At 47.2% G+C, this 20,094-nt stretch overlaps 1 protein-coding gene and 1 long non-coding RNA gene across 3 annotated transcripts in view; one reads left to right on the top strand and one right to left on the bottom strand.

Annotated features, from left to right (window-relative positions):
- Positions 1-66: 66 nt before the first annotated feature.
- Gm52280 lies at positions 67-2,730 on the bottom strand. The gene is made up of 3 exons (XR_003952216.1): positions 2,331-2,730; positions 762-907; positions 67-339 (listed from the first exon to the last, which is right to left on the bottom strand). It is a non-coding gene; the product is annotated as a predicted gene, 52280 (long non-coding RNA).
- Positions 1,709-20,094, top strand: part of Smoc2 (SPARC related modular calcium binding 2) — a 125,301-nt gene continuing 106,915 nt past the window's right edge. The window contains exon 1 of one of the 2 annotated variants that reach the window (XM_006524777.3): positions 1,709-2,018. In XM_006524777.3, the coding sequence (XP_006524840.1) occupies positions 1,935-2,018 (84 nt within the window). In that variant the 5' untranslated portion in view covers positions 1,709-1,934. The remainder of the gene's footprint in view (positions 2,019-20,094) is intronic. The other variant, NM_022315.2, reaches the window with a different exon arrangement.

Below are 20,094 nucleotides of genomic sequence, written 5' to 3' on the forward strand. Positions count from 1 at the left end.
TGAATGTGCTGATTTTCATCATCATCATCACCACCACCACCACCACCACCATCATCACCATCATCATCATCACACCACCATCATCACACCACCATTACTACGATAGAAGTACACAACATTTGTATCATTTTTTTTGGTTCAATGTATATGTTATTTGCTTACTCAGTCATGCCTGTCCCTGGGCTGAGTCTGACCCTGAAGAGTTTTGCTACGATGTTCCTCCATGTCCTCAGTGTAGGAAGGGTGTTGAAGGCTTGACAGATTTCGAGTTTTGAAGGTTTCTTTCAGCAGCCATCTCTAGAAGGTTCTCTTTCCCTGTGTGATGTGAGAGTTCCTTTCCTGAGGAGACATAAGCAAGATCTATCTCTCCTCAAAAGGCCCCAGTGGCAAAACAAACTAGGATTCCATGGGGAGTTCAGCACGGGGAGCTAGTGAGCTTGTGCTTACTAACATGCATAGGTGAGGGGTTCACTGCAGGAATGTGATTAACGTCAGAGCATCCATAGTCCAGTCTTCACACAGCTTGGATGATGGCTTCCACACCCACATAGATGGAGCCCCTCTCGGGGAATTTGCCCCAGCTCATGATCTCGAGTACCTCCAGAGGCCCTGAAGGACAACTATTAGGAAGAACTGCACGAACACCCGCCATCTGAGGTGAAGTCCAGTGATACTTCCCATTCGTTCTCTCCTCCAGTGAGGGAATGTCAGCTGTCCACAAGCCCACTCCTAATGACCTCCTGAAAATAGGCACAGCCCACCTGATGAAGTTGGGACTGTTTGCTCGGTTGACTTCATTCTTCAAGGCTATCCTTTTGGAGCTCCAGCGCTGTTCTTCTCCAGAGGTCCCCGTGTTGGGCTAGGGCAGGGTAGCTGCTTTCTGATTGGTCTACGATCTCACAGGAATCTCCAGAGCAGCAGAGGAGAGAGAAGTTAGAGGTGAGCTTGCTGTTTTGCTCCCTACAGAGAGGCCCTGACAAGTCAATTGATTCTTTGTTCTCGAAAGTCTTCCCAGCTGGCTTTCTGCGTGAGGTAGAATTAGGGCCTTTTCCTGTGAAGCTACCAGCCAGGGCTAAACTATTTCAGCAATGCTCCTTTTGCAGGACCTGGTGCGCAAAATCCCCTTGGTTTCTATCACAGTCAAAAGCCTACTCAAATGCGCTTGCTGCCGAACACCTGAAATGCTTGCCTAAACTGTTTGAAGCGGCCACATCAATGTGTGCGCTCACCTTTCTCTAAGTTTGCCCAACTCAAGGAAGTCATCTGCCTCACAGATCTGTTTTCAGACCCCTCCCGCCCTCCTCGTTAACCTGCGGAAAGATGCAGGACTCCTGGTGTTCTCAGAGGCCCTACCGAGGAGCCAATGACCACTTAGCATCTCAGAGTGCTACATTCTGGTGAATGTAAAGCCACAGGCGAGCCAAGGCACAGTGGGGACCCTCCAAGGTGAAGACAGAAGGCGCCCTAGGCCAGGAGGGTGGGGCTCAGTGCATCTCTTGGAGCCAGTGTGAGTGTGCATGCCTGTAAGGTGTGCCCTGGCATTGGCTTGAAGGAGGCGTGCAAACAGCATCAACACACGCTTGCCTAGTCCTGGTAGCCTTCGCTGTCTCCTTCACAGCCCTGCGCGCCGGGCGGCCCCTGCGCGGGCGCGGTGGCTAAGGGAGGTGGGGCGGAGGGAGGAGATTTGCGGGCGGGAGGGCGAAGAGGGCGGGACAGGAGGATCCGGGGAAACTAGGGCTGTTTGACAGCAGCAGCGGCAGTTCGGGGAGCGCCGGCCAGAGCGCACGGAGGGGCCGTGCGGTCTCCACCAGCGGCCATAGGACCGCGGAGCAGTTCTAGCCCGCTCGCCCGCACGTTCGCACACCGGATCTTCGCCGAGTGCCAGGGCGCAGCGCGTGGGGCGTCTGCCTCGCTTGGTCCCCTCCAGCGTCACCATGCTGCCGCCACAGCTGTGCTGGCTGCCGCTGCTCGCTGCCTTGCTGCCGCCGGTGCCCGCGCAGAAGTTCTCAGCGCTCACGGTAAGTCCCGGGACGCGCCCCTGTCTTTCTCTGTTGTCCCTCACTGAGAACCCACTCTTCCTTCTGGGACAAGGCTCCGGGAGCAGGTGGCCCAGCAATCCCCAACAGGTGGGTTCGGGAGAGTCCCACAGCGTGCGTGTCCAGGGTCGATAGCTACTCAGTATGTGAAGGGCTGCTGGTCCTACTAGTCCAGGATAGAAGGGAGTTGACATGCAGGAGTGCCTGGAGTCCCCCACTTTGGGCGAGATGAGATGGCACAGGAACAAGGATCTGGGCCACTTATGCACCTCAGCTCTTTCAGGGCGAACTCACCGGGACTGGGTGCCCACCTTGCCAACGCCACCGACCCAGCCTAGGATTAGGAAGCGGGCAATCTTCGGCTCCAGCGCCACGAGGACCCCTTGTACCCCAACCCCCCTTATGGGGGAGAAAGGGGCCACATCCCATGTGTTCCACTTGTGGCGGAGCATCTCAGAGAACCCTTAATTGAGAGGAAGAAGCAGATATGACATTGAATTAAAGAGCGCGTTTCTTTAAAAAAAAAAATCCAAAATCCAAAAGCCAAAAAACAAAAAAAACAACTCATAGAGGAGGAACAATCTCCAGCACAGGAGGCATAGAGGAGCGCCCCTGGTCTCGTGGGTCCTCTCCTCAGGAGCAGGATGCAGTGCGCGCCAGGGCGCGCTCCCGAGCGCGCGTGGCACTGTGGTTGACCGCTCTAAGTTTGTCTCTCTTAGTTGCAGTACTGGCTACGCCAAGGCGCGAGGTGAGGTGCCAAAAGCCGCGCTGTGGATGGGGGCTGAGCGCGTCCACCTCGGGCCAACACAACCGCGGCCACTCCTGCGGGCTGGTGTCTGCAGAGCCCGGCGGGCAGCCCTTCTGCGGCCCGCGCGCTAGGGAACCCATAATTAATGCAATCTGCAGAAACGAAAGCATTCCACTTAAACGTGTTTTTGAACAAGTGCTTAAGAAAACACCAAGGTGGTGAGCAGGCTCCCGTGGAGAGGAGTGTTGGAGTGGTAGGTGCCCTGGGGAGGGTGCTTAGCCTATGGAAAACCAGGGCTAGCCCACGAGTCGAAGCTTTTTGCAAAAGTGAAGCAAGCTGGCCAGCCTGTTGCTTTTTCTTCCCCTCTCCCTGTTTCTCAGCAGCTTGAAAGGGGGAAGATTGAGTGAGTTCATTGTTCATACCTAAAATTCTTCTGGGGCAGTCCTAGGGCCCTGCCTTGTGTCTCGTGAGCGACTGATAGATTAGAACCATAGCTGGAAACTGCAGGGAGTTTTCACTCCCAGTCTTGCCCTACCCCGAAGAGCCTGAAGGGACGACATGCATGCATTCATATATGAATGTGTGCACAGATGTTCATGTATGTACAGAGCTCGTGCACACACTTCGAGCAAATTTAAAAAGTCCACTGGGAAACTGGCCAGTTCTCAAAAGGTCTTAGCACCATGTATCTGAGCTCTAAGCAGCAGACTTGTGTAATCACTATACTATTTTCTAAAAGTATCAAGTAGACATGTCTCACCCTCTGTGCGCTCTCTCCCCACCGCCCCCCCCCTCTCTGTCTAAGATTGGTAAACAGGACAGATTTTCTTTTCTTGCCCTACCCCTTCTGGAAACTTATTGCTTTCCCCCTTTGTCTCTTTACACTGTTGCAAGGTTTCCTGGGCTCCATGGGTGCCAGCTGCTTGTGGGGTCTCTTTACGGGAGCTGGGAGTTGGTCTTACACCATACAGGAAGTGCCCCATTTACCGCACTCCCCAAGAACACTTTGTCTTAAAATCACATTAACACATAAAATGCTGCTGCTTTTGCATCCAGGAGAAATATTTAAAGCTATAAACTATTTGCCAGGATTCTTCTCTCCTCCCTGCCATCCCCATCTAGAAAATGAAGACTGTGGTTGCAATAGAAAGTACTTCAGATATAATCAAAGTTTGAGTGATCAGTCACTGGGAAATGTTAGATGTTCTGGAGTTTTCTAACGTGGTTGCTAATCTCCTTTCAAGTTACCTTCTGTTTGTTGGAGACGTCTTTGGGTTCCTAAAGACTAAACTAGAGAATGGACTCCTATGTATGAGGTTTCTATTTTGCCTCTAGTAAATGACTGAAGTGTTAGTTTGCAAAAGTGCATGGGTTCTTAAGTTCTTAAGGGTGTGTGGAATTCAATTCATAGAAATAAATGGGCCTCTCAGTTCACAGGAGTATACGGGACTCACAGTCCATGGGGATGTGTGGGGGCCAGGTTTCTTCTGGATGGGTGTGTGATCTTATGCAAGTGACTGAACCTCTTCGGTCTTACCTATAGAATGAGGAAGACTACCCAGCATGTCCTAAGGGTTAAAGGTAACATTTGATGCACTCAGACTACACTCATTCTCCAATCCAGATTATGCTGTTGGAAGGGAGTTTAGAAGCCAGCTCTTACACTGTTGTGTCATTACGGGGTGTTTGGGTATTAGAGTAGATTCCTTGCCTGGCTTAGATGAGAGAAATCATGTGGGCTGTCCAGGCAGATGGGAAGAGCACGTTCTTCCCTTTGTCCTGCCCATTTGTTCTGGGAATGAGTAAACTGATTCACCTCTTGGGGAGGAAGTGTGTACGGACAGAGCCAGCCGACAGAGCCAGCCTGTGGATTTTTCCACCCTTCTCATGGCCTGGTTGTGCACAGATGTTAGCGTTCTTTCCAGTGAGTGGAGTGAGGTGAGGAGATGCGGGCATTCTGCCGTGTGCTTTGTGATTTTCAGCTTGGGTCTTTGAAGGGAAGGAGAGTGATGGGAAGACAGCAGTTTGGACACGTGGATTCAGAAGAACACCACTGATGATCATCAGTCCAGGACAGGACGTGCTGTCCATGATCATGTTTCCTTCTGCACTTGAGTGATGGTGCAGTGGGATGTATGGACCATGATGCTGTGACACCATAGCCCTCAGTCTGAGGAACCAACAGTGATCCAATTTTCCTTCCTCTTCTGGCAACACTGTGTCTGAGGCTCTGTGAAGAAGGTCTCTGAAACTGGGGGAAGGAGGAGGGAACTAAAGACGATGTTTCCTACTAGGAACTCATTTACATGATCTCTAAACCTTTAGTTCTCATTTGAAATGAAGATTGTGAATAGCTTCAAGCCTGACTAAGGCAACCTGGATACCTGTGGGTTACAGTGGCTCAGGGGTTTAAGGGATCTTGTATCCCAGTGCCTCTTTGGTTCAGCCAGGATGATAGGATGTGGAGGCCATAAAGACTGGCTGTGGCTTGCGAGGTTGGAGGTGAAAGGGAATGTGTACAGGTTAAAAATTATATTAAAAGACACGTGATTTCATATATAGAAGCACAAGCTTACAATGAGGCCATTCCATTTGTGCTTTGAAGCTAAAGAAAATTGAAAGGAGAATTTCTCTTTGTGAATGAGTTCATTTACAGGGGAAGAACATCCTCTGTGTGGGGAGCAGGGTCCTGTCACTAATTGAGTGTCTTCAGACTTTAAATATCCATACATGTATGAAAGATTATGCTATATCCCACATGAAGAAAAGGCTCAGAATATGAGTTATCATTGCATTGGATTCTAATTTCACATGGGTTAAAACCAAATTACTCCAAGTGAGGGCCCCGGGTGGACACAGTCTGCCATGGTTTCATAGTTCCAGGCTGAAAATTGAAAGGCAAAGGTTGTATGTAATTCAATTAAAATAAAGAGCATGGCATAAAGATGTCAACTCACATTTGCATTTTAGATTTAAAAAGGAATTTTAAGTGGGAATGTTATATTATAAAGTCTGGCCAAGTTAACTAGATTTTCAACACCAGGAAGGTCACAGGATAACTTCACTTTGTTGATGAAAGATAAGTACATTCATATTTTTATTGTGCTGAACCCAGTGTGGCTTACTGTAAAACTGTTACAGGGTACATGCAGAGCAATCTCCATCCGTCCATCCACATCTCCCTCACCCTCTGATAACATCATTGCTTTCTTCTTGCTCTTGGTCTCACTTTCTCCCTCCAACAGTTACACTTATAGGGCCTTTGGCTTCTCCTCCCATGGCCCTGTAGTAATTCTCTTACCTTTCCCTCCTGGCCCTCACGGAAGGGAGCTCTCAGTCTCTGTACTTCACAGTCTTATCCCTGTGTCTCTGGACTGGTGTCTGTAGTACTGGGAGCTTCTCAGCGGGATGGGACCCCCAAGCTCTTCTCATCTCCAGAACCTGGCACTGACTGGAAAGATTCTCCTTCTCATTGTTAGAAATGATGTTAGAAATGACCTCTAACCCAGGGAGGACTCTGAGGACCAGTGGAGGTAGAGGACAGTCTAGTGAGTCTTAGTTCCCCAAGGGCCATCCTGTGCCTGTCCTGGAGTTAGGGACCATAGTCACTGCTTAGGGAACAGATCCCTAAATTTGTTGGCAACAACCAAAAATACAATTGGTACATAAAAGTTGCCCCTACAGATTTGGGTGTTTTGTCTTTTAGATCCAGTAACCAAGTCAATAGGAACAAGGAGTCCACTTTGAGCTCCAGATGGGTGCACAGCACAGCTGAGCTTGAGCTTCGTTTTGAGTTGAAGACAGTTGTCAGATACTCCAGGACAAGGCTTCTTCTGGTCAGCCCATATACTGTCACAAAGGACCAGAAAAGCAGGTGTCTCCAGGCTGAGACCCCAGTGTTTGTGCAGAAGAACCAGTGATCAGTTGATGATCATGAGGGCTGGGTTCTGAAGGAACAATGCACTTGTCCACAAGCTCCAGGGCTCGCTCGCTCTCTTTGAGCCGGACTAAGAAGCCCTCCTGTGGGCTCCAGGAGGACTATGCTGGCCACACCTCTCTGGTCCCACAGGTGTGTGCACACCTGCTCGCTTTCATGCCTTCATGAGGAGCTCGAAAAACTAGCAGATGTGTTGGCAGCACTCGGGGCAACAATGGGAGTGTGTGTTGCTGGGTTAGTGGATAGGTGGTCTTCACTCCTAGGATATCTTTTAGCTCCAGGGTACCAGGGCTGTGAGGTAAGAGGAGTGTCTCTTGTGTTTAGTAGACAGATCTTTCTGAGTCTTTTTCAAACTTCATTACTTTATTGTGCTCCGGTTTTACATGTTGTTATAGGTATACTACATGTCTAAACCCCCAGTCCCAGTTCACAGTTCCTCACCCAATCCTTCTTCCGTTCTCTTTGGCCACATCCTACCTGCTTGCATTTGCCTTATGGACTCTTGCTTCTGTCTTGGTCTCTGAGGGTCCCGCAGACTCCTTCCCCTTCCTATGGCTTTCATCTACTTACATACACCAGATGGTACTTACAACTTTAAGAACACTGTACCAGTCTTAACCAGGGAAAGCCCTCAGCACAGACATGTCTCGCCTTTATGCACCTGGGAGAGATCAAGTAAAACTGAAAAAAGCTTCATAGGATATAGTTATCTCTTCTGATAACCGTTTTGATATGAAATAGAGATTTCACCGTTTAGGTGGTAGTGACACATACCTTTAATCCCAGTATTGGAGGCAGAGGCCTGGAGATCTCTGAGTTGAAGGCCATCGTGGTCTACAGAGCAAGTTTCAGGACAGCCAGGGCTATACAGAGAAACCCTATCTCTAAAAAAACGAACAAACAACCAACCAACCAAATAATTGACTCTAAAAAAACAACCAACCAACCAACCAACCAACCAAATAAACGAATAAATAAGCAAATAAATAGAGATTTTATGATGATGAAGGGAATTCTAACTATGCTTATGATTCAGAAAATAGTTCTAGATGAAATTAACTAAAAATGTTCAAGTGTGCAGCTTAGTTTTGGTTATGAATTTGTTCATTCGACAGAGGGTGTGGAACTGTTTTAAGTTTTCTCCTAAGCACAATTAAACATTTTAAAATTTGGCTTTTAAGGGCTGAGGAGATGGCTCATTTGATAAAGTGTTTGCCTTGTAAGTGTGGGAACCTGGGTTGGATTCTAAGAACTTGTGTTTTTAAAAATCTGAGTATGTCAGCAGGCACTTGGAATCTCAGTAAGGAGGAGACAGAGACGGTCTGATCCTTGGGACTTGCTAGTCATTAGCCTTGCTTACTTGGTGAGCTCCAGGCCAATGTGAGACCAGTTTCAGATGTACAAAGATGAATGGAGCCTGAAGAACAACATTTAAGGTTGTCCTTTGACCTTTATCTGTGCACACAAATATGTGTATGCACCCACCCATGCACATTTTACCTGCACACACAAACACTCGCCCACGTGCACACACACACACACACACACACACACACACACACGAGTTAGCTTTGGGGAATAGATCTTAGTGTTCTACTTTTCAGTGGTGGCATGATGGGGGAGGGGAAAGAGAAGAAATATTTTTGAGTTTATCATCATCTGTTTATGGTTTGGGGTTCCAGGCAGTGACACTTCCTGTGTGTGGAAGCTGCTCCCTGAAGCTGTCTGTGTGGTTTCCTGGGCTTTGTGAGAGTATGAAATGCGTGTTGGACTATTCCATCATAATTCTATGTCAAAGAAGAGTCCACCCAAGCATGGCAGTACGTCTGCTTCCAGGTGGCTGCTACATCCTTGAGGGGAAGTGAACAGGCAGAGGGTACTCCTGTTGTCTGGCTGGAAGAGTGGCTCTGACCTGTTTGTCCTGCCTCTGAAGCGACAATGCACACCATGGCACACACTTCACCACTTCACTTTCTTCTAGAGGAGCTTATTTTTAAAAGGGATTTGAAGAGGGAAGAGAGGGGAGAGAGGGGAGGGGGTGAGAAACAGAGAAACAGAGAGAAGGGAGAGAGGGAGAGAGAGGCAGGCGAAGAGGGGGAGAGAGGGGAAGAGGGAAAGAGAAAGAGAGAGAGGGAGAGAGACAAGGGAGAGAAGAAGAGAGGGAGAGGAGGGGAGAGAAGGGTGGAGAAGGGGGAGGGAGTTGGAGAGGGAGACAGGGAGATGGAGAGGGAGAGAGAAAGAAAAAGAGAGGGGGAGAGAGGGAGAGAGAGAGGGTGGAGCAAAGGAAGGTACTATTGAAGGAAACCAGATACCGATGTATGGATCACAGGCCTTTTCCAGGACAGTGCTGGCTAGACCTGCTGTCCAGGACGTGAGTGAGTGCACAGGACATTTTACACATGGAGACAGGGTGATACCCTGAACCCTGCCCCCTTTCTCTTTCACACATCATGGGTTACATGCATGGTGAGGCGCCCTCCCTGAACACGTGTCATGTCTGGAGCTCCCTGCAGGAGTGGTACAGGGACTTTAATTCCAGTACAGGTTCAGAATCTGTCAAGTCAAGACTGCCTGCTCTTCAACCAATAAGAACTATCACCATTTCTTCTTCTTTGAGGACTGCTTGTCCATTCCAGGGTTGAAAGGAGATGGTAGGACTCTACAGAATCTTGTTCCTAGCCCTGTCTCTTCAGACCTAGTTTCTGTTGTCAGGGGTGGATGGGTTTGTGTGAAGCTGACACTGTGGTTCTCAGTGCTTGTGTGGGACAGTGACCCTTACTGTTTTCCCCCACTGGCCCCCCACAAAAGGGTTACTGGCCATCTAATACATGTGACCGTCCGTCCGTACAAGACAAGTGTGCCAAAATTCACTGACATAAACACAACTTTGAACTACGATGTATGCTGGTGGCTGCCTACTACGCCTAATGACTTCCTGAGATTCTAACCAGTCGCCCTTAGCTGTGTTTTTGTTTGTAAACCTTTCTGTCACAGGAATACTTTATCAGTGCCGATCACAGGCGTTTGTACTTGGGTGTCTTATTTCAGGTTGGAAATCCCCTTTGGGTGACGCCCATGCCGGGTGCTTCTGGTTTTTCATGCAGAGGGGCTTCCTTAGCTCCCGGGTTGTGCTTGTCCAAGGCTCGTTCCACCAGGTGAAGCTCATCTGGTTTTCATTGGCTGCTTAACTCAGTGTCCCTGGATAAAGCCTCAGGAGACTTGGAAAAATCACAGCTTCCAGCCTTCCCATGATTTAACTGTGGTCATTTATAAAATGCTAAATCGGATCCCCGAGTCGCACTAGGCCACTAGTAGTAGTTGAGGCTGTGTGACCAGCCCAGGCTGTTCATGGGTGTGAATTGTGATTGCAGCCCTCCTCACGTCACCCCTACCCCTTCTGAGGGGCAGCACGAGGCCTTCTGTACATGGAATCGAGATACCTGCACTAATAACCAAACTGTCTTTGCTCTCTGTAGTGTTCTTTCAGCTTTCTGAGCTCCTCCAGATGCTATCACACTTGCCCTCACCCTCTCCTTACCAGATGACTATAAATATATGTCCTGGCTGTGTGCAGCTTGGAGTTTGGAAACCCCCTGCGGGTAAGGAAAGTGAGCAATAGCTGTGACCTGAACGCACACGCTCAAGTTCTTTCTTGAGCGGATACACAGATAGGTGCTGTGCCAATCAGTGTCTCACTCTTAAAAGGTTTATCTTTTGGGTAGAGTTGCCAAAGACAGATCTTTCTATTCATAGACATAATCCAGGTGGAGCTGTGAGTTCCCTTTCTGTACTCTTGGCTTCTCTCCCACCTTTCCACCCTCCCAGAGAGACACAGCCAGGTGCAATCTCTTGGCAGTACCAACCTAGCCCTCCGCCCTTTGGAAGGTGCTTCTAATGTTTCCCAAGTCTGCCACAGGAGGGCGCCCAAGGGCATGAGCTGTGTTTCAGACACCACAGCCCCATCGCAGCTTCCATCTACAGAGGCATCTTCTGCTCTGATTGAGCTCAGTCTTTCCAGCCTCAGACATTTGACTCAAGGCACAAAGTCCCAAGTGAGAGAACTAAAAAGCAGAGGCACTGTATTTGATACTTCTAATAGCTTTATTTAGAAGTCTGGGACATTTGTGTCAAACTCATGTTACACCCAAATATCAGATAGGGGTAGAAATTTGTCTTTAAAACAAGCCAGGCTGGGGGGAGTAACAGGAGGCTGGCATGTTCTGGGGTTTCTGTTTTGTTTCTGTTGCAAACTTAACTACCCCATTAATTGTAAAGCAGTGAGTAGAGTTATTTTGTTTGCTAAGTTAATATTGTATCCATTCTCTTCACAGTAAAGCTCTAAAATGTGACATTTTTAAAATGAATTTTAACCTATAGTAAAAGAAAACTAGCTACAGCAAGCAGATCACTGTCCTGTGGCCAGCACTGCAACAAGGGTTTGCTCCCTTTGTAGTTCAGCAAGTGTTTAAATGTGATTCATGGAAGGTGAACTACTGGCTTGATTTCCATTGAGACACACCCTTATTAGAGATATATTTATAGAGAGGGAGAGGGAGGGGGAAAGGGAGAGGCAGGAGGCAGGAGGCAGGAGGCAGGAGGCAGGAGGCAGGAGGCAGGAGGCAGGAGGCAGGAGGCAGGAGGCACAGGTGCTTGTATGGCCAGAGTTACAGACAGTTGTGAGCTGGCTGATACGGGTGCTGAAGTGCTGGAGTGGTCCTCTGGGAGAGCAGTACTTTCTCTTAGCCTGAGCCATCTCTCCAGTTCCTTGAACACACCCTCTTTGGCTATATTTTTGTCAAATACTTCCGTATAGATATTCTTACTAGACACTTTCTCCTCCCCCCCCCCTTTTTTTTTGAGACAGGGTTTCTCTGTGAAGCCCTGGCTGTCCTGGAACTCACTGTAGATCAGGCTGGCCTCGAACTCAGAAATCTGCCTGCCTCTGCCTCCAAGTGCTGGGATTAAAGGCATGCACCACCATAGGGCCACTGAGCCACATACTCAGCTCTGCTCTGTGTTTTCTTAGCAACATGCTCATTGGGACCATTGTTCTTGTTAGATACATTCTAAACAGATGCCCTGATGAGATGCACTCTTGTGTATATTCTTACAGATGGCATCTGGGTCAAAATCCATTTACATTTCTTTTATCCAAAAACCACAAGAAAATTAAAAAAAAAAAAAAACCAAACACTAATGCCCTCACTCAAATCTATGTCACCATTTCTATTGGTCCCTGCCCCCTTTTCTTTCTGTTACTTTTGAAATGTGCCAGACCTATCTCCCTATGTTGCCTAGCTGATTGGATTCTAGCAGCACCTCTCCTCAATTCTTTCCCTCTTTTATTTTCTCTTCTTCTTTCCATCCTTCCAGGTTTCCATCTGTCCCAGTCTCTATCTCTTCATCTCCCAGGCCTTTCCCAGTGTGCACTTCTTTGTTCCTGTCTGCCCCGTCCCCACCCACCCTGTGAGCAGATCTCTGCTGTCCTATAGTTGGGCTCTGCCCGGCTCCAGCTGCTGTTGAGTCTAGTAAGAACCAGTGAGGTTATCATAAGCTCCCAGGGAAGGATGGAGAGGCAGAGGCTGCAAACCATCTGAAGCAGAGAATATAAGACAGGTGAGTGAACTAGCCCCGAGCTAGATTGTTCTGCTTTGAATCTGAAAATGTCTCAAAGGCTCAAAGTTAAGGTCACAGCTGAGGGCATTCTGAGTGGGCCTGATCCTAAGGGCACTAACCTGGTGATGGGGTTAGTTCACCTGAGTGGGCTGTGAGGAGACAGGGCTGGCTGGAGGAACGAGGCTGCTTGGAACATGTCTGTCAAGAGCACATCATGTTCTTGGATCCTTTTATCTCTTTCTTTGCTTTTTGGCTCCTGTGTTCTTTCTGCCTTACCACCACCAAGGGACCAGAGAGGCACCTCTGAAACTAAGAGCGGAAAATCCCCTTTCCTTTGAAAAGTTATTTTCTCAGGTCACAGGGACAAAACATCTGACTAACACAGGGACTCGGAGCCAAAACATAACTAGTCCTCTATTTTTATTTTTTAGTCATTTAAAATAACAACCTTTCCCTTTAAATGCTTTCAGGCTTTCCATTTAATACAGAACCCCAGATAGTAACTTTTAAACTTAAACAACAACAGCAGCAAGATCCCTCCAACTTTGTATTTTTTTCAGCGGAGGGGTCTAGAGCTCTCAGGATGTAGTGCTGAACAGCAGCTGATTTGAACCATGGGAGTAGGCAGAGCTCAGCTCTATGTCACAAGTAGGTTGTTCCCTGTGAGAATGACATGGCTTGGGCTTGCTTGTCATACACACCAGGGGGCTTCAGGGGCTCACTCACCTCCACAACCCACAAAGAGCACTTCTGGGTGGCTCACTCTGGTTAGCTCACCTTTTGTGGTCCCTATAGAACAGCTTTGTGATTATAAAGTTCCCTGGAGCTGTCATTTGTAAATACGCAGGGTAGTGTGTTCTGATCATATGTGGGAGACAGAACCAACAGCACGAGGTCTGCAAGTGATTTGGTGACAGATACCAGGGACTGCCACAGGACTCCACACCCAGCATACCAGGACTGCTTACTTTTGCTCTGGAGACAGGATGGCCTCTAGACAGAAGCTTAGCAGGTGCTGCTCAGGGGAAGCTTGGACATACTACCTAACACCTGGACATACCACCTAACACCTGGACATACCACCTAACACCCAGACATGCCACCTAACACCCAGACATGCCATCTAACACCTTAACATACCACTAACACCCAGACATGCCACCTAACACCCAGACATGCCATCTAACACCTGGACATACCACTAACACCTGGACATACCACCTAACACCTGGACATACCACCTAACACCCAGACATGCCATCTAACACCTTAATATACCATCTAACACATCTAACACCTGGACATACCACCTAACACCCGGACATGCTATCTAACACCTGGACATACCATCTAAGACCTTAACATACCATCTAACACCTGGACATGCCACCTAACACCCAGACATGCCATCTAACACCTGGACATGCCACCTAACACCCAGACATGCCATCTAACACCTTAACATACCATCTAACACCTGGACATACCACCTAACACCCAGACATGCCATCTAACACCTTAACATACCATCTAACACCTGGACATACCACCCAACACCTGGACATGCTAACTAATGGTTTTGTCCTTTTTCTTAGCTGATAGTATTCCTTTATTCCTTATAGCCTTATTCCTTCCTTCCCCACTCCTCTTGCCCTTATTTGATTTTTCTTTTACCTTTTTTCCCCTGGTGAGGGTGGCATCCCAATCCATTCTGCTCTACCTAAAATAAAATGGACACCCTGAGTTTCTTGTACACTGTGTTCCCACATAGAGTGAAATAAGGCCCCTTGGACAGTTTCCAAAATATCTAACTCTTGGAAAGCTTGGCAAGACCTCATAGTGATGACACAGGTATGTTACAGGTCAGACATTGGAACTCAGAGCATGAGGGCCCTCACTGGGCACCAGTTCCTGAGTCCTCATGGATACCGTGAGGGTGGTACAGGGACTTGGCAGGTAATAGGAGCTGCAGGGTATCTTGTTGCCTGAGCCAGCATTCTGTCTTGTCCTGGATCCATTGCTCATTGTGGTGAATCTGCTCTTGGGTCTTAGTCTTCTGTGTTGTAATTGGCAGAAGAGTTCTCAGTCACTCCCCATGCCATCTTGGTATGGCCTGTTCACATCTCCTGTCTCATTGCTACAGGGTAAACCTAGACTCCCAGTAAAAGCAAGGCTCTCGGAGCTGAGGTTTTCCGTGCTGGTGGGCTTGGCTACTGAGCAGAATGCTTACTCCCACCTCCCAATGTCCAGTGCCTTGGGTTTCCCAATGCTCAGCGCCTTGGGTTTCTTTGTTGCTATGAACCATCTGCCTTTTACTTTATACAACCGCCCTTCCTCTAAGAAGGCATCTTGATTTGGACTGGCTGAAACCTCTGCTCTGTGTGTAAACAAAGCAGAAAGATGGGTACTGGTTGGGCCTGTTATTCTATTTATTCTCATTTTTAATGATTAAACGCTCACTTATCTTTGAAAATCATATACTATAGCAGTAAAATTTTCTGTAAATACTTAGCACCAATTGACAATGATGGAGCGTGGGTAACAATGTATAATATATCTGCAGTGTTTGATACGCACAAAATTCTGCTCAAAATGATTATATGTTGTATATGTTATATGTGTATATCATAGATGCACATTATATATAATATATCCTAATTCCCACTATTAGTACCTGCACCTAAACTCTACCTGTATTAGTTACATTTCTATTGCTGTGATAAAACACCATGTCCAAGGCAACTTATAAAGGAGGTTTCTTTGTGTTTACAGTTTTAAAGTGATAAGAGTCCATCACTATCATGGCAGGGAAGTGTGGTGTCAGGCAGGCATGGTGGTTGAAGCAGCAAACTAAGAAATCACATCTTTTAAACCATAGGCAGAAAGCAGAGATTGTGAACTGAGAATGGTAGAAACCTTGAAGTCACCTCACCAACACAGACATACTTTCTCCAACAAGGCCATCCCTCCTAAGCCTCCTTAAACAGCACCATCAAATGAAGAGTAAATATGCAAATGTCTGAGGCTATGGGGGACATTTAATTCAAACCATCACATTCTATCCCTGACTCCCTGAGGCCCCTGGCCATATCAAAGTTAGTGCAACCGCAAAAATCCCCTAGTGTTTCAGTCTCAGCACTGTTTTAACGGTCAAGTCCAGCATTCCTTCTGAGACTCGGGGAAAAAAAAATCTCCTAATTGTAACCCTCCCCCACCAAAAGCAAATCACATAATCCCAACATCTAACAACATGACACAAACAAACATTACCATTCCAAAAAAAAAGGGTACAGGGACAATGAGGATGCACTGGACCAAAGGCCAGCAGGTGGAATATCACATTCCCAAGCTTCATATCTGATATAAAATGGCTTAGATGTTTCTGGCCCTCCAACTCTGCTGCTTGCTAAGACATCTCCTTCTCAGGCCAGTTCCACTACCTGTGTGCTGCTTGTCTTGGAAAACATCCCATGGCTTTGGCATCTCCAACCTGTTTGGGTCTCTGGTGCAAACCCAGGCTTCACTTGCACATCATCACACGTCTCTCAGGGCTTCAATGCAAGGCTTCCCTAGACACAGTGCCAGATCTCAGCAGCTCTCCAAAGCTGCAGAGAGGGAATCCAAGATCAGTTCCTTGTTACTTGTGACTTGTGCCTCCTTCACGCCTCCAAAGCCAGCACCAGGTGGATAAAGTCCATGTTGCCAGCTTTGGTTACTGTTTACGATGAACTCTGGCCTTCCTGAATTACTTTGTAGCTGTCTGCTTTGTTCCTCTATCCCAGCAGAAAATCCGCAGGCTTCTTCCTTTTGAGAATCAGAATCTTAGTTGGGTTGGGTGTCCAGGAGGCATCTCTTTTCCTTTGTTTCAGTGCAGCCAGGCGTCTTATCATCCACTTAGGTCTTTAGCATAAACCTCCTTGGTAACATTAAATTCCCCGGTGCTCCTTTTTCTCTACAAAGTATACATTTTGTTTGTCTCTCTGTCCTGCTTGCTCTTTTTGCATTGTAGACCTGTGTGAGAGTGCTTGCTAATAATCATAGGACTAAGTTGGTCAGTATTAGGCTGTCTGGTCCATTTCTTTTAAATTCAGGCTCAGGCAGGTTCTTAGTACAAGATCAGAAAGCAGTCCCATCATTTGACACAATTTCACTGGAATGATCTCTAGTCCAGATGCCAGTGTTGCTCTCTCTCTGGAACTCCTTGAGCTGGGGCCTCTGCAGTCCACATCATCTAACATTCAGAACTGCCACCAGAACTTCTGTGACAGACCACTAAACTCTGCTTACTGGGTGTTCAATTGCCTTTCTAGTCAAAGACTTAACACTTTGCTACCAGACCCAACATAGAAATAGCCTACTTCTGCTACAAAGCTTTGTGTTAGTTGTTTCTCTGTTGCTGTTATAAAACACCATGACCAAAGCAGTTAATAGAAGGGAGGATTTATTTGGGCTTACAGTTCTGTCACCACCACAGTGTGACTCCCTAGATGAGAAGCTGAAGGCTCATATACTAAACCAAAAACAAAAAGCAGAGACAGTGAACTGGGGATGGAACTGGGCATTTGAAATCTCAATGCCCAACTCATCATTGAGCAAAGTCCACACCGCCTAAGCCTCCCCAAAGAGCACCACCAACTGGGACCAATTATTTAAATGCCTGAAATTATGAGTGACATCTCATTCAAAACACAATCTCAGCAGTGGGTGCTATAAACTTCATCCTTAACAGCATATAGAATTAACTGTATCTCATGGCAGTGGGTTCTCTTAACTGTACCCTCAGCATCAAGTACAGCTTACTGCATCCTTAGAACTAGATAATTCTGCCTACACATGTATCAGTGGATACTCTGGACTACATCCTTAACAGTGGGAACATCTAACTGTATCCCTACCAACGGGAACTCTCATTACACCCATCTTACAGACAAGAACATTGAGACATAGCTAGATTAAATGACACGCCAGGGTCATGGGATGAGTGGGTGTCCAGCCATGATGAACGAGGTGGGAAAGTTGCAGCCAGTACAAGTTGTGAGTCAGGAGCTTGGGCCAGGGCCTAAACCTCATTCTAGTGCTTCATAGATGTGTTCCTGTCAGGGTCACAGGCTTGCTGGACTGGTGTGGAGGAATTTGGGTCACAGGCAGGAAGTACTAGGTCCCAGAACAACCTGGAAAGGATCCGTCTGCAACATCTGGAGGGGATTCTCAAGACATGAGAGGATGAGTTCAGATTGGTCATGGCTAGGGAGTTGGGGGAACTAGTGAGAGGCGATGCTGGAAATTGCTGTGGGAGATACAGGCAGACCTGCATCAAGAGCTGGGACAGAAGCCGAGCTGGGATAGGCCCAGGCCACTGTGGTCAGGTCAGTTTCTCTGACTCCCCTGTCTCTGAATCATGGGTTCTCCTTTCCAATAGTAGGCATCTGGCTTCAACAATCTAGACTGAGCAATAGCCATAACTGAAACCTCAAACTCTTTGGAGACCCCAGAAGACCTTTTGTTTTATTGTAAAAGATAAAGTGTTAAGAACACACAGGGAAGCAGTTGCTCAGGCAGATTTCATTTGTGTACACCTACAGACAAGACTCTGGAGACCCTCCCTTTTAACTGAACCCCTGACAAAGAGCATCCCTGAACTCTAACCCCCAGGCGCTTGTTCAGAATTGTGGGGTACCCTTTCAGGCAATTCAAAGAAGCCTTAGATGTGATACAGTAATATAACACATTTTCCAAGATAACAGCTGCTCTGTCGTTGCCTGCCCAACACCAGAAATTTTGGAGTGTGTCTGCAAGGCTTTCTTCTATGGCTTTTAGAAGCATTGCTACAAGGACAGAATATGTCACACTGCCTAACTACTTATACCTGAGGACAGCGGTGGGGTCAGGAGGCATGTGAGGAGGGAGTGAACTCCTCCTGTCGGCCTCCCTCACTCTACCACAAGAAGGGTTAGCAACTTGTATGCTCAGAGTCTTCAGTTGATAAGGGAGCATTCCGTTGAGAATGGTCAGTGCTGGGAACCCAGGTATGGGGCACACATTTGGGCTACTTCACTGCCTCTTGTACCCCTTTGCTGACTGCACAATTAACCTGAAGTTAAGGCTATATTTAACATAGACCTCAAATATGGGCAGTCTCGGACACTCAAACCGTCTATGTTCATATGTAGGAATATTTTGGGAGAAAATATGTTAAGAGGCAATAACTTTACTCATTAAAATTGAAAATGTAAAAAAAAAAAAAAAAAGGTAGCAGCCTCACTGTGTAGTGGCTTTGATTTAGATGGTTTCCAATCATGGATGGGAAGGCTCCACATACCTTGGGGTTGTGGGTGCCTATAGAGACAAGCAGGCTCAGAGTAGCTCCCCTGTCTTGCTAGAAATGCCAGGGAGCTACTTGGAAACATACAAGGGATCTTTAGAAACAGCACGTAGGGCAATTTAGAAGTTTGAACTTGTCTTTGAAGCAAATAACCTGAGATGGAATCTTCGTGTCTTTTCCTTGCTATATTTTGAATTCCCACACTTCTCTTATTGTTAATCTGATAACAGGTGCCTTAGTCACTGTTTTATTCCTGTGAAGAGACGCCATGACCACAGCAATTCTTAAAAAAAAAAAAAAACAAGAAAACATAATTGGGACTGGCTTATAGTTTCAGAGGTTTAGTTCATTAGCATTGTGGTAGGGAGTATGGCAGCATGCAAACCGACTTGGTGCTGGAGAAGGAGCTGGCAGTTCTATATCCTGATTGGCAGGTAGCAGAGAGAGAGGGGGCGGGGATTGCGAGAGCTCGAGGGCGAGTGACAGAGCGACAGACATTGACTGAGCCTGGGCCTGGGCCTGGGCCTGGGTCTGGCATGGGCTTTTGAATCCTTGAAGCCCATCCCCAATGACACAGTTCCTCCAACAAGTCCACACCTGTATGGGTCTATAAGGGTCATTCTTGATCAAACCATTATATTCCACTCCATGGCTCCCACAGTCATGTAGCCATATCATAATGCAAAAATGCATTCAGTCCAGCTTCAGAAGTTCCCAGAGTCCATCACAGGCTCAATACTGTTTAAAAAGCCCCAAATCAAAATCTCTTCTGAGCCTCAAGGCAATCTCTTGGGCTGGTTCTACATCCTGTTAACAGCTCTCCTTGGCAAGTATCCCACAACTCGGTCATCTCCAACATCTTGGAATCTCCAACCAAATCCAGGCTTCACCTTCAGCTTTTTGCAATGGCCTCTGAGCCTCCATGTAGAGGCAGCCCTGAAACATGCCTGGCCTAGGAAGTTTTCTTTAGCTTAGAAAGGAGAATCTATAATTCTTTTCTCGTATTCTTAATTCTAAAGCCAGAACCACATGGTTGTAGCTGCCAACTTTTCTTGCTTGTCGGAGCTGGAACTTGGCCCCCTCGTTCACTTACATTACACCAGCTTTCTATTGAAGCCAGGGTTTTTCACTACTTAAGCTTGTCTTTAAATGCCTTTCACAAGTTGGGAGCTTAGGTGGGTGGAGTCTTACCCCAAGCTCACCACTCTCTTTATTTCATTCTTTTTTGTTGTTTTTGTTTTTCGAGACAGGGTTTCTCTGTATAGCCCTGGCTGTCTTGGAACTCACTTTGTAGACCAGGCTGGTGAACTCAGAAATCCACCTGCCTCTACCTCCTGAGTGCTGGGATCAAAGGTGTGCACCACCATGCCTGGCTTATTTCATTCTTTTTTAATTTGATTTTTTTAAACTTTTTATCTCCTTGAGCACTGGACTT

The sequence above is a fragment of the Mus musculus genome, chromosome 17 (assembly GCF_000001635.26).
Source record: "Mus musculus strain C57BL/6J chromosome 17, GRCm38.p6 C57BL/6J".
Lineage (NCBI taxonomy): Eukaryota > Metazoa > Chordata > Mammalia > Rodentia > Muridae > Mus > Mus musculus.